Below are 12,907 nucleotides of genomic sequence, written 5' to 3'. Positions count from 1 at the left end.
TAGGATTTTTAGGGCTCTGTCGGTTTAGTGTGTCAGGGTGTGCCGTGCAGGCAAACACAGCAGGCTCTTCAATTTTCATCTCTCCCTCTCCGACTAAGACTACATATATCGTATCTAGTTTTCGCATCATTTTCCCTAATACTCAAGATAATGCATTTCTGTCTGGAAAGTCAAGAATACATATGAATTAAATGATTATGACTGAATTAGATGATTCACATTCATACCATTTATCCCAGATAAGAAAACAAAAAAGTTCTCAATATAGAATTTATGGGCATTAACTATGAAATCTTTGGTTATAGTTTCCTTGTTTATAAAATAAGGGGGTTGAATTAAGTGACTGTTCAGATCTTTTCTCTGTGAAGTTCTGTGATTTCAAGTGTGTTATTTACTTTCCGTTTGTAATAAAACTTTGCCATGGTTGTTTCTAGTTGTGAATTAGTCGATTTTTGATAAATATACACAACTTGGATGTGATTGAAAGGAGATCTACAAAAATATAATTAAAGGTTTAGAAAATAATATCCTTAAGAGAAGTATAGTAAATTGGGATTCCAATGTCTGGTGAAGAGAGTTCTTGGTAATTTTGTATTAATTGCCAAAGTAACACAGGTTTGGATAATGCAGTCATTGGATTGTGTTCATTTTGAAGTTCCAGTATGGGCCTTACTATATCTGACTGCAACATGATCTTGGATTAATTACTTAAATCTGTCCAAGCTCAAGTTCAGCTATAATATGTGTTTATTGATCTATATTTCCCAGGGTTATTGTAAAGATTCTTTGATAATGTGTATGAATGATTTGTGGCACAGGGCTTTATGCAAGGTGTTAAATGATCAGATAGATGCCTTTTCTCTCTTCCTTAAGTAAGTTTCCACTCATTGATACATAGAAAACCAACCTTGGGTTTTTATCCAGAAACATTGTTTTTGGGAAGCTTGTATTTCTGGCAAAAACACAGTGTCTTGGACAAAGTAGCTACTCAATGCTATTGACAATGTTGATGGCCATGGCGATGATACTTTATGCAGGAGCTGCTAACCAGCTGTATTAAATTAAAGGGTCTAATTTATGGCATGAAGTTTTTACAGTGCTACACAAGTGCTACAGTGCTACAAAGGAATTTAAAACTGAGTTATGTTTGATTGCAGAATATATTTCCACAGTAAATCTTTAGACAAAGATAGAGTGTCAGCTAATAATGGAATAATGGTCATACTTTAAGTGTGTGTCTTGACAGAGTTAGGAAAGTCCTCTTTAGGTGTTTGTAGCTTTTAGGCAAACAATTGATAGGAAATATTTGTACTTTATTTGGCACAATATCACATCAATTACCTCTTATCCCAGTATATATTCTTACAAGGATTGAATGGGGCTTCTCAGTTGAGAAAACGGAATGAATCTGATTACGCTCTTAACCCCACCTAAATAGAAACATTGGCTTCCAATAGGTCTATGCATTGATCTCAGTGCCCAAGTGTTACTACGAAAAGTGTGTGTGTGTGTGTGTGTGTGTGTGTGTGTGTGTGTAGGAAAGTGGAGCAGTTGAGCTTTAACAAAATGAAAATATCACTAACTGAAAAACCTTGCTGTGTGGTGAACTTGTATTTTGTTGTTGTTACAAAATAAGTAATTATTGCTTGATTTATTTATATAGTGTCTGCTTAGAGCAATTCATTTTCATTGCAAAGACCTCTCAAAATGAGCACTAACCTGAGACAGTAAAAGAGGAGAAAAGGAAGGACGATCGTCTCCTGAGCTGGGCGAGACTGGGAAAGACAGCTGAGCTGCATCTCCAGGAGGCACTGGAGGTCATTGCTGCGGCAAGTTTAGGACAAACACATGAGGGAAAGTGAGGCCTGACCTACCTCATCGTCCTGCCTCCTTGAAACTCCCATTTGAGTCACAGTGTCCACTGTGAGCAACTCTAGAACAAAGTAACTAGAGGACAAACTTTGGACATAATGGTAATGCCTAATTCCTGAGTGACAGAAAACACTGGGAAACGTAGCCTTTACCTCTGACCCAACAATTTGTTTTCATGGGAAACAGAAGAAGAGGATGGGAATTAAATTACAGTAAGGACCCTTTGGGTTAAGAGTTGAGTCACATTTTTTTCACTTAATAGAAAGGTAAATGTTATCTTTTAATGTTGATGTTTTGTATCATTATTCTAAGAGTGTTTCCTGGAGATTTTAAAGATGATTTAAGATAAAGGTTTTACACCATTCTATTGTACCATTTCCCTTTTAATATAGTTTTCATTTTTTCAGAATTAAGTAGTAAAATGTTTAATTTTTGAAATTAAATGTTGAATTTTCTCTGGCTTAAATTGTTTGCCCTTAGGGTTTTTTTTTTCCAGAAATATTTAGAGCTAATATAAAAAGTACCCCATCTATTATGAAATTGAAAGAATAACTTGATGTTCCATGTTAAACTCTCCTGTGTCCTTAAGGTGTATTTCTGTGTAATTCACACAGTAAGAAAACTGGGTATGCCTTGGATGGGTTGTATTAGGCAACATAACAATTTTGTCATTTTGTTTTTTTTAGAAATAAGGGTGTGTGTGTGTGTGTGTGTGTAAAATTTTTTTTATTTCCAAATGCAAATTGAACCAAAGTGTATTTAGGTTTTTTGTATGTGTCATAATGTCAGTGTTGGCTGACATCATCCAAATATTGAGTACCATTGAGTCCAAAGTCACCATGGAGTATTAACATCTGACAGTTCTGAATTGCCTCCACTAACCTGAAAAGTAATATTGCATGGAAATAGCTTGTGCACAAGTTTTTCATATGCTTTTCCATTACACAAATGTGGCTGTGATTAAGTACTCGTAAGCAAAGAGTCATGTAATGAAAAAAATTTACATACGTATGAAATAAGCATACTGATTCCCAGGCATGAAACAAAGTATATCATCTGTTTCTTTGTATTAAGATTTTTTTTTAACAACCAAGATACCAGATAGTGGTTTTGAAGTGTAGACGGTCCATAAACATATTTTCTCTTCAATATTGTTTCATTTACTTGTAAAACGCAACACTGTCTTTGAAAAAGGCTGCATAGATCTCTGCAGACTTTATATTAATCTCAGGAGACATATGGACTGGGAAAATATTAAGTTGCTTCTAATTTTATTTTTCCCTGAGGCATTTTAAAGCTTTGTTCAGCCTTTATGGAACACATTTTTAAAAATAGATTTCCACTTTCATTGACAGTGTGTTCACTAATTACAATACAATAATTCATAAATAGGGTAATATTTTGGGTAAGGAATTTGTTCATTAGTCACATTTGTGCATGCATATCCAAAAGCCTAAGCATCTATAAAATACAATTGGGTCCCAGTATATATAAATGAAAGGAAGTAAAAGGAAAGCATCCAGGAAAATAACATAGACTCTATAGTTTTGACATTTTAATGGGGGATTTTAATAAGGTGAACTCGGTGTCTCTGGCATGCGCCTGTGGGTTGGGCTTAGCAGTTTTCATAACGGGATTCTGGCCCCATCAGGAGATGAAAGTTATGAGCAGGATGAAGGGTTTGGTATCAAAGATTAAATCCGTGACAGCAAAGTGGCAGATCCAGGGTGGCAAAGCTGCACTGTATAACATAAGGAGTCTCTGTAAACTTTTTGCGTGGGTTTTAATTTTAACATTGACAGAAATCATTGTGGGTGTGACAGAATATTCTACAAATGGCCACCATTTAAGGCAAATCGAATTTTCGTCTCACAGCTTACACAACTTTCTTTACAGGTCATTAGCAGCCACTTTTCACATGTCAAAGGGAGACAGTTCTGAAATAAAACATATTGGCCCCAATGCCAGTAAGTTTGACTCTAAGTGTTATTTTCTGATAGATTCGATGGTGACAAAGCAAAGTCGTTCAGTTAGCAGTTTGCCTGGACTGTTTGAGGCTTGAAGAACAGTGTGCGCTTCCATCCTTTGCCTCTTGGAGAATATCATTATTATTATTATTATTATTGTTATTATTTTTTTTTTTTAATTTTTATTTCCCCAAGGGGTTTGAGAACCTTGGAGATTCTGCGGAGGACAGACTTGAATGTGAGACACCAAATAGCTGTCTTTTTGCAGAATGAATGGGGTGAATGATGGTAGCCCTGGTGTAGGGCTGACAGGGAGAGAAGGGAAGGGTCTGCAGTGTTAGTGCCAAAGTCGTCAGGAAAGCTGGAGAAAGGAAACATTTGAACACCACGGTGAGATCCTAATTACATATAGGGTGGCTGGTTCAATTGACAGAAGCTTTCCTCTGTGGTAAGAAAACTACGTCCTGGAAATTTATGAAGTGAGAATATGGATATGTCAGACTTCTGAATACTTTTATGTCAGAGTACTTAGGGTCTTCACTCGGTGGAAAGATCTAGCTAGATTCTTTTGTGTGGAACCCTGTATGAAAATAGTATCTTCTTATATATGCATGAGTCATGGGCAACCTTATCTTCACCTAGAGATAGACTTCATAGGGCACTTTACAGAATGATAGAAATATAGAGCCAGAAAATATTTGGAATTTTAATTCAAATACCTCATATGGAAGAGACAGAGCCACAGAGAGATCAACAGATCCATTTGAGGTCATGAGATCAGATAAGGTAATTGGTAGGTGCTCGCTCTCTGCCTGAGCTCTCTCGACTTCCAGGCCTGAGCTTGCTCTTTTATACCTCACAGTAGACAACAGGCTATAGCTGGAGTTGTGGATCTTTCTTGTCACAGATCTGACTTTGTCATTCCCTAGATTAAAACCCTTCAAAGCTCACTGGCACCTCCTCACCCAGTGCCACCATTCATCACATGGCTGGCAAGGCCTATCTTGGTCTTTCTTGGACCCAGTCTGAATTTATAGTCTTAATTTTTTGCCACCTTCTGCCCACGTAATTCTTCTTTGTTCCTCATATGCTACTTTGTGTGTGTGCGTGTGTGTATGTGTGTGTGTGTGTGTGTGTAATTTTTGGCCTTTTTCACATACTGTTTTATTTGCCTAAACCACTCTTCCCAACCTCTTCACAAGGCTAGCCCTACCCACCCTTGTAATTTATTTGTTCTTGGGCTGCTTCTGTGCCCTCTCTCTGTGCTTCCCCTTATGGGAGCTCCTACCAGGTCACACTGCACATGTTTACTTATTTATCTGGCCCCTGCTAGATTGTGATCTGTTTGGTCATTCCTGACCTCCCTATGCTTGGCACATAGTAGGTCATCTATAAATATGATGATTGAGTGGAGAAATTTAACTGAAGACAAGAGTTGGGGGGGTGGTTTCCCTCTTTATTTATCTCTAAATGCTATTTTTTAAAAATATTACCCCTCTTCCTAATCCCTCCTCACACCTATTAGCCCTACTTGAATCTCCTCCACTCGTGATCTCCACAGAGTCCTCACAGAATTCTAGATGTTCATGTCATGGTTGCAGTTGTGCCCTCTTGTGGCACAGTTATGAAGAGTGCCAGCCACTGAGGCAGGCTTACCTGCTTTCAGAGCCCCGTCTCCTACTTGCCAGCTGTGAAATCTTGGGCTTCTTCCCTGCCTCAATTTCCATATCTCTAGAATGGGGGTGATAACAATAACTACCTCATAGAGTTGGTGTGAGGATCCAGTAGGAACATCCATGAAAAGCCCCCGGACTAGGATTGGGCATTTGGTCACTGTTACTAAATATCAACAACTATTATTCTCAGTCCAGAGGCTCCTAGACCTCTACAGAAAAAATAAGTTTGGGCTACACTCTTCTTGATGAGAAATGAGCATACTTCAGTGTAATTGTATTTCCATTTATTACTTTCAGCATGAAAATATTGTTTGAATGAAAATTGCATTTGTGTTTATAAGAAGTTTGATAAACATCAGCATTTCCAACCTACCTGAGTCACATCTAGGGCATAAGCTTTCTTTACCTGTGATGTATGTACCTGTGACCTCTGCTCAGACCCGATGGCAGAAAGCCACCCAGCAGGAAATGAAGCTTTTCAATCCCAGACTTGGCAGACCTCAGCCTAGACTGTGACTGCATAAACTAAGCAAACAAGGAGTGGGGTGCACTCGTTCAGCACCTTGAACCGTGTGCCTCGACTTGGTATGGGATCTCAGAGACTTAACTGGTATCAGTTTACCTCTGTGTGACGAGAAAAGAGTGCCTACTAATTAGCCTGCTTGTAAAATATGGGACAAGTAGAGTAACATATAGGACAAGTATATCCTAGAACTGAATCTTATGTAAATCATTTTTCTGTCTTCTCAGACAGCTCAGCTCTCTCAAGCCAGCGGAGTAGTTTCCCGACTTCCTTTTGGACCAGCTCTTACCAGCCCCCATCTGCACCCTGCTTGGGGGGTGTTCATCCTGACTTCCAGGTCACTGCACCCCCTGGCACCTTTACTGCAGCCGACCCCAGCCCCTGGCCGGGACACGGGCTGCATCAGACTGGCCCGGCCCCTCCCCCTCCCGCGTCTGAGTCCTGGCACTATCCTTTGGCATCTCAGGTGAGCCCATCCTACAGCCACATGCATGACGTGTACATGCGGCACCACCACCCCCATGCCCACATGCACCACCGCCATCATCACCACCACCACCACCCTTCTGCTGGCTCTGCCCTGGATCCATCCTACGGGCCCCTGCTGATGCCATCAGTGCGTGCAGCCAGGATTCCTGCTCCCCAGTGTGACATCACAAAGACAGATCCGACTACAGTCACCACTGCTACCTCAGCGTGGGCCGGAGCCTTTCATGGAACCGTGGACTTAGTGCCAAGTGTGGGGTTTGAAACAGGTGAGCTGGGGAATTTCCTCCTTTCCATAAAAAGAAGGAAAAGTAAAGACATAAATATAAAAATGTGGAGGATGTTTTTAAATACTTTGAAATGTTCGTTCTCGTCTATGTAAAACTAAGCGTGGACGGTATGTTTATAGAACTAACTGCTTTGCAATAATTCCTGCACTCCTGCAGACACTGGGTGACTAGCTTGAGGGAGGTGTCAGAACTTTTCTCACATTTCTTAAGCTAGTCATCTGTCCCTTTGAGCTGGAATCTCTACTACCTAATGTTTACAAAGAATTGAGCACGTTCTTTCAATCTCCTCAATCTCTGTGCTCTATACCACGTATAATGCTGTAGACAATTCAGAAGTAGTAAGCTTGGGTCATCATACCTTATCTCCTTTTTGTCAGGTCTTACCTAGGATTTATAAAACTGCTTTCTGGAATATAACCCATGGAATATAATCATGGTCTTTTGAAAAGAATTAGGAAACATATATTAAAGGAATGGATTTCCCTTGTCTTCCCTCCCTTCCCCTTCCCTTCCTTTACCTTCTCCTCCTCCCTCTCTCTCTGTGTGTTTTAAATAGCATAAGACTTAAAAGCCTACTATAAAGTTTATATTCAACAGATTTCGATAAAATTGGTAGGGTAAATATTTCTTCCCAGAGCATTCAGCTCCTCTCTGGAATTCACTAATTCTGAAGGTCATGGTGTTAAATGTTTGATCTTGGTTTTTAGATCCGACAACTCATATTAATAGTATTAGTAGGTTTGAGCTCACAAAAATCAGAGGCATCAGGGGCTAAAATACAAATCAAGTCATTGATTACATCCCCAGAGTTTACATTCCAAAGTCACCCACCTCCACCTCTAATCCCAGGTTCTTTTCCTGGAGTACTTTGTGATATATTAGGACTTTCTTTCCAGAAGTTTAAAGAAGCTCATTCTTTTCTTAGTTTTTCTAGTTTTCCTTAGTTTTATTCTTAGTGTGCAAGGTCTTTAACCTGAATGCTGGTTCACAGCAGAGGACTCCCCAGAGTTGCTTAGCATAAAGTTGCATTCACCCTAACAAAAAGGACATTCTTATTTTTGTTCATTGGTTCTCCGCTGAGCTTTCCAGTGTTGCTTGTTGCTTAAAGTCACCTGTTTCAGTTTCTTATTAAGTCCCTGGGTTTAAGCTGCTTTTCTAGACAAACTATCAGGGTACTTGATTCTCTCTATGAAAAGAGAATGTGATGGGGCTAATCACCACCCATTCCTTTCTTTGCCACATACTACACAGAATGAAGGCAGTTCTTACTTTGTTTGATGCCTGGTGCCGGATCGGATTAGAGTCCCAGTTTGGTAACTGCCATCATGGGCAGCCAGTCTCTGGAGGCTCTTCCCTATCTCACTTCTGGGGTATCTGTGTGGCCAGAGCTAACAGCACTCTTAGCAGGCATTGGAAATGTTCTCTCCTTTCTTAGTCAGTCTAGGCTGCTATAACAGGATACCATACACTGGGTGGCTTAAACAACAAACATTTAGTTCTCGCAGTGTTGGAGGCTGGAAAGTCCGAGATCAAGGTGCCAACACATTGAGTGTCTGGTGAGGGTCTACTTCCTGCTTCATGGACACTGTCTTCTCAGTGTGTCCTCAACTGGTAGAAGAGACAGGGGAATTCTCTGGGCTCTCTTTTATAAGGGCACTAATCCCATTAAAGAAGGCTCTGCTTTCATGACCTGATCACTTCCCTAATCACATCCTGGCTCCTTATACCATCACTTGGGGGTTAGCATTTAGCATATGAACTTTGAGAGGGTCACAGACATTCGGTCTATATACTGTGCATTCCATAACATAAAGGGGAAAGGGGACATTGATTGCTTGTTGCTCTCTGTTTCTATTTCTCTGTCAGCTGCTACCTATTTTGCACTCCTCCTTATTTTGGGTGTGAGGTTTATTCACTTACTCATAGTTCAGAATTTTGGCTTGAAATAGGCTCTTCGGGATGAAAAGTCATCCTACCTTTTGGAAGTGGAGGAGAGAGGATTTTTGTTCTTATTGAAAAACCTACAGCGTGGACCCATTTGGGTCTAACATAAGTAGTTCGTAAGATTTACTGAGCTGTGAATTAACATTTACTGAGTACCTACATATAAGGTATTGCCAGAGGCACTTTGTTTATATTACTGTTTTTAATTCTTAAACTAAATCTGAGCTGGATGTACGTAGGTACATTAACAATAAGGAAACAAAGCTTGGTTTTCCTATTTGAAAACTGCTTCTTAAATCTAAAATGCCCAAGCTTGATTTGAAGTAAAACCTACCCCAAATCTAAGAAGTTGCTGGGGTACCATCTCCCTGTAAATATAGATAAATTTGACTTTTAAAGCCTATTGGACTATTCATAATAAGGAATGCAGGTTTACCTATTGGAAATACATAGTGCTCCTCTTTGTCAGTGTGGTTTAGGATGATGACCAAGATTCACCCCGTCCCATAGTTTTGATCCAGCCGAGAAAACAAGGAGAAGGAATAAAGCAGATAAAGATCACATCATTGGCATAATCATTGATCAGGCTGAATTGGAGATACTCAAGTTTGGTTTACTCCCACAATTGGACTTCTAGTATCTTCCCCTAAGTTTAAATTCTGGGAGATTCAGTCCTAGAAAAAATCCAGACTTCAGAGAAGATTCCCTTAGACCTCTTCCTTGTCACATAATTTAATGCCTCATTACTGTGAAAAGAGATTGATGGTTGCCCAGATTTGCCTTGAAAAGCATGGTCTGAGGCACGAACCTGGTGTGCCTACCCTGCAAAGGACAGAAGCAGGAGGAGCGTGTGCCTCTCTGCGTGGGTGCTGGCCTAAAAGAGAGACTGGGGGAGGGGCTGAGCTATATGTACTCCTTTTCTTTTCCTAAACTCAGAAGTCCTATCAAATATCACATCTCTCTTTCTCTGGGACGATTTAGAGCGGAGTGTTTTAGGTCAGTTTCCCTGGGAAACAGAACCTAAGATACAGATTTGATTGTAGACAATTTATGGGGTAGAGTTCTCAGGGAAACATCTTTGTGCAATGAGAAAATTGGGCAAGAGAAGTCTCACTATGATTACATTCAACAGAGGCTTAGTGGATTCTGTAAGGAGCTCTGGAGTTGGGGTGGTACTTTTTAATTGTCCTACTTTAAGTCAAGGTAGATGGGCTTTTATACATCTGCACTGACCAGTTACTGGATGTGTTTCTCTGGAAAGGGGACATTACATTAGGCAAAGTGACTTTATTCTGCTGAAGGCAATTCCCAAGTCTCAGCACGGAATGGGGAGGGACTTGATGGCCCACCGCAGTATCCACTGCAGGGGAACTAAAGAATAGGAGCTACCCTTCCACTTTTCTAACTACTTAAAAAGAACAGAAGTTTCCGTGTCATATGCCCAAGCCAAGAAGGTAGGGTAGTTGAAAGGAATGTGAGGTGGGTTCCTCTGTACAGGCTACGCAAAGTTGAGTCGACCAGGTAGCCCCAAACAGTGGCTGAGCTCAGGACTAAGCATCAACACTGGGTGACTACTGAGCAGTCGAGGGAAGAGCTTGTATTCAGGCGAGACAGGTCTGGAACTGCTCGATGTGCAGGTATCAAGGCCACCAAAGTGTAGGTCATTTTCACGTTCCATTAGGAGGCAAATAAATGAATCCAGCAATTTTGAGAGCGATTTGGTAAAGGATATGTATGACATATTCATCAGTAGGGAAAGGTTTAATAGTTTTAGGTGCATTTTTACTTTGCAGCCATTTAAAGAAATTAAGAAAATCTGGAAAGTTGAATATGATATAATGCTTAGTGACAAAGTTTTCTATAAAGGGCCTGATAGAAATATTCAGTGCTTTGCGGGGTCACACTATCTCTGTTGCCACTACTCAACTCTGCTTTTGTAGCATGGTGATTACAGCCACAGACAGGACTTAGATAAGTGAAGATGTCTGTGTCCCAATAAAACCTCATTGATGAACACTGAAATTTGAATTTTATTTGTCATGAAATGCTTTTCATGTGTCGTGAAATGCTACTCTTCTTTTTGTATTCCCTTCTTTCTCAGTCTTGTAAAAATATACATCCCATTCTTCTACTCTTAGCTCATAGGCTATATATAAACAGAAGTGAGTCTGATTTGGCCTGTGGGCTATAGTTTGCTGGCCTCTAGGATAGTTCCATATGGATCATTCTTATCTGTCTACACCCACACACATGCATGTGTGTGCCTGCACTCCCTCAATAAAAATTATCTGGAGGCATATATCACAACTTTTAATGGTCATTGCTCCTGGCAATTAGTGTGTGGCCTGAGCTTTGAAGCCAGACTGCCTGGTTTTATAAGCCCCACTCTATCACTTAGTAGCTATAGAACTTTGTGCAAATTACTTAACCACTTTGGTTCCTCAAATTCCTTTAAAAGATGCTTCATTGGGTTGTATTGAGGATTAAATGAATTAATGAAGTAAAACATTTACAAATGTGCTCTGCAGGTAATAGCTACTCTGTAAATTTTAGCGCTCAGGGAAGGTGATCAGACCCCTACTTTTTGTAGATTTAAAAAATACATTATTGGTGGAGCGCCTGGCTGGCTCAGTCGGTGGAGCACGTGACTCTTGATCTTGGGGCTGTGAGTTTGAGCCCCATGTTGGATGTAGAGATTAGTTAAATTAAATCTTTAAAAAATATATTATTGAGGGGTACCTGGGTGGCTCAGTGAGTTAAGCCTCTGACTTTTGATTTTGGCTTGGGTCACAATCTCAGGGTCTTGGGATCGAGCCCCGTGTTGGGCTCTGCTCTGGGCATGGAGTCTGCTTGGGATTCTCTCCCTCTCCCTCTGCCCCTGCCCACCGTGCTCTTTCTCTCTCTCTCAAATAAATCTTTAAATGCATATATATATATATAAATATATATATATATGCCTGTGTATATATACACACACACACGTATGTATATATTATTGAATTATATTTTACATATCATATGCTTTACCATTTTAAAGCATACCATTCAGTGGTTTTAGTATGTTCATGTGCAACTGTCCCTGCTATCTAATTCCAGAACATTTCCATCACTTCAACAAGAAATCCCTATATCTTAGAGATATAAAATATATCCCTGATATATATTCCTTCTTCCTCCTTTGCCCTGGAAACCTCTAATCAACTTTCTGCCTCCATGGATTTTTCTACTTTGGGCATTTCATATGAATTTAGTCATACAGTATGTGGCATTTTATATCTGGTTTCTTTTACTTAGCCAGTGTTTTCTAGATTTTTCCATGTAGCATGTATCAGAACTTCATTCCTTTTTAGAAGGAGATACTGTTCTATTGTGTAGATATAGCACATTTTGCTTCTCCATTCACATTGATTTGTTCCTACTTTTTGACTAATACAAATGATGCTGTTATAAACATTCATGTACTGGTTTTTCTGTGAAGTGATGTTCTCAATTCTTTTGGGTATGTACCTAGCGGTGAAATTATGGGGTTGAAAGAGAACTTTACTTTTTTATTTTATATACTTCTATATTTCCTGATTTTATCTTATTATTAGATATGTGAATATAAATATGATCTATCTCTATCATGCTCAGATATTTTACAATGATATTAAGTAAATTCTGTTCTAGTATTCACCTTTCAGTGGCCATAACCATACAATTCATTTCACTGAAATGCTGTCATTCTTATTTCCTGTTATTGCCAAGAATTTACTTAATGTAAAATATACAATGTAATTCATCTCAACCAGTTTGAATTAATTTTGCAAGTAAAGATTTGTTCATGAGGCCTTTTTACTGAAATACAAAGTTGATTTTATTTATAAGTTCCCCTTCATCCACTATATTTAAATTTACCAAAAGGAAAAGGGTCATGCTTTGTGGTATGACTTCTTCTCTATAAACACAAGCTGCTCATGGCTTGAGATTGTTTTCATCAGCCGAACCACAGATTTATTTTTCTTAGGATTCCTCATGTTATTTTAGCTACAATTTTGTTACATATTTATTTATCTATTTTTTTACTCTGAGGAATGCCATAATAGCTCAATATAAAATATACATAAACGGTTTCTTTTTGCTAAAATACATTTAAGTAGCCTGATATTA

General features: G+C 39.3%; 1 protein-coding gene across 5 annotated transcripts in view; it reads left to right on the top strand.

The window, feature by feature from the left end:
- The window catches only part of VGLL3 (vestigial like family member 3), a 55,000-nt gene that overhangs the window by 16,580 nt on the left and 25,513 nt on the right, over window positions 1-12,907 (top strand). For all 5 annotated transcript variants that reach the window (XM_040621106.1, XM_040621107.1, XM_040621104.1 and 2 more), the window contains exon 3: window positions 6,266-6,793. In XM_040621106.1, coding sequence (XP_040477040.1) covers window positions 6,266-6,793 — 528 coding nt within the window. The remainder of the gene's footprint in view (window positions 1-6,265; window positions 6,794-12,907) is intronic.

Source organism: Ursus maritimus, unplaced genomic scaffold, assembly GCF_017311325.1.
Source record: "Ursus maritimus isolate PB19 unplaced genomic scaffold, ASM1731132v1 scaffold_4, whole genome shotgun sequence".
In the NCBI taxonomy this organism is placed as follows: Eukaryota; Metazoa; Chordata; class Mammalia; order Carnivora; family Ursidae; genus Ursus; species Ursus maritimus.
Note: the sequence above shows the minus strand (reverse complement) of the source record. Positions and strands in the feature narration are given on the sequence as shown.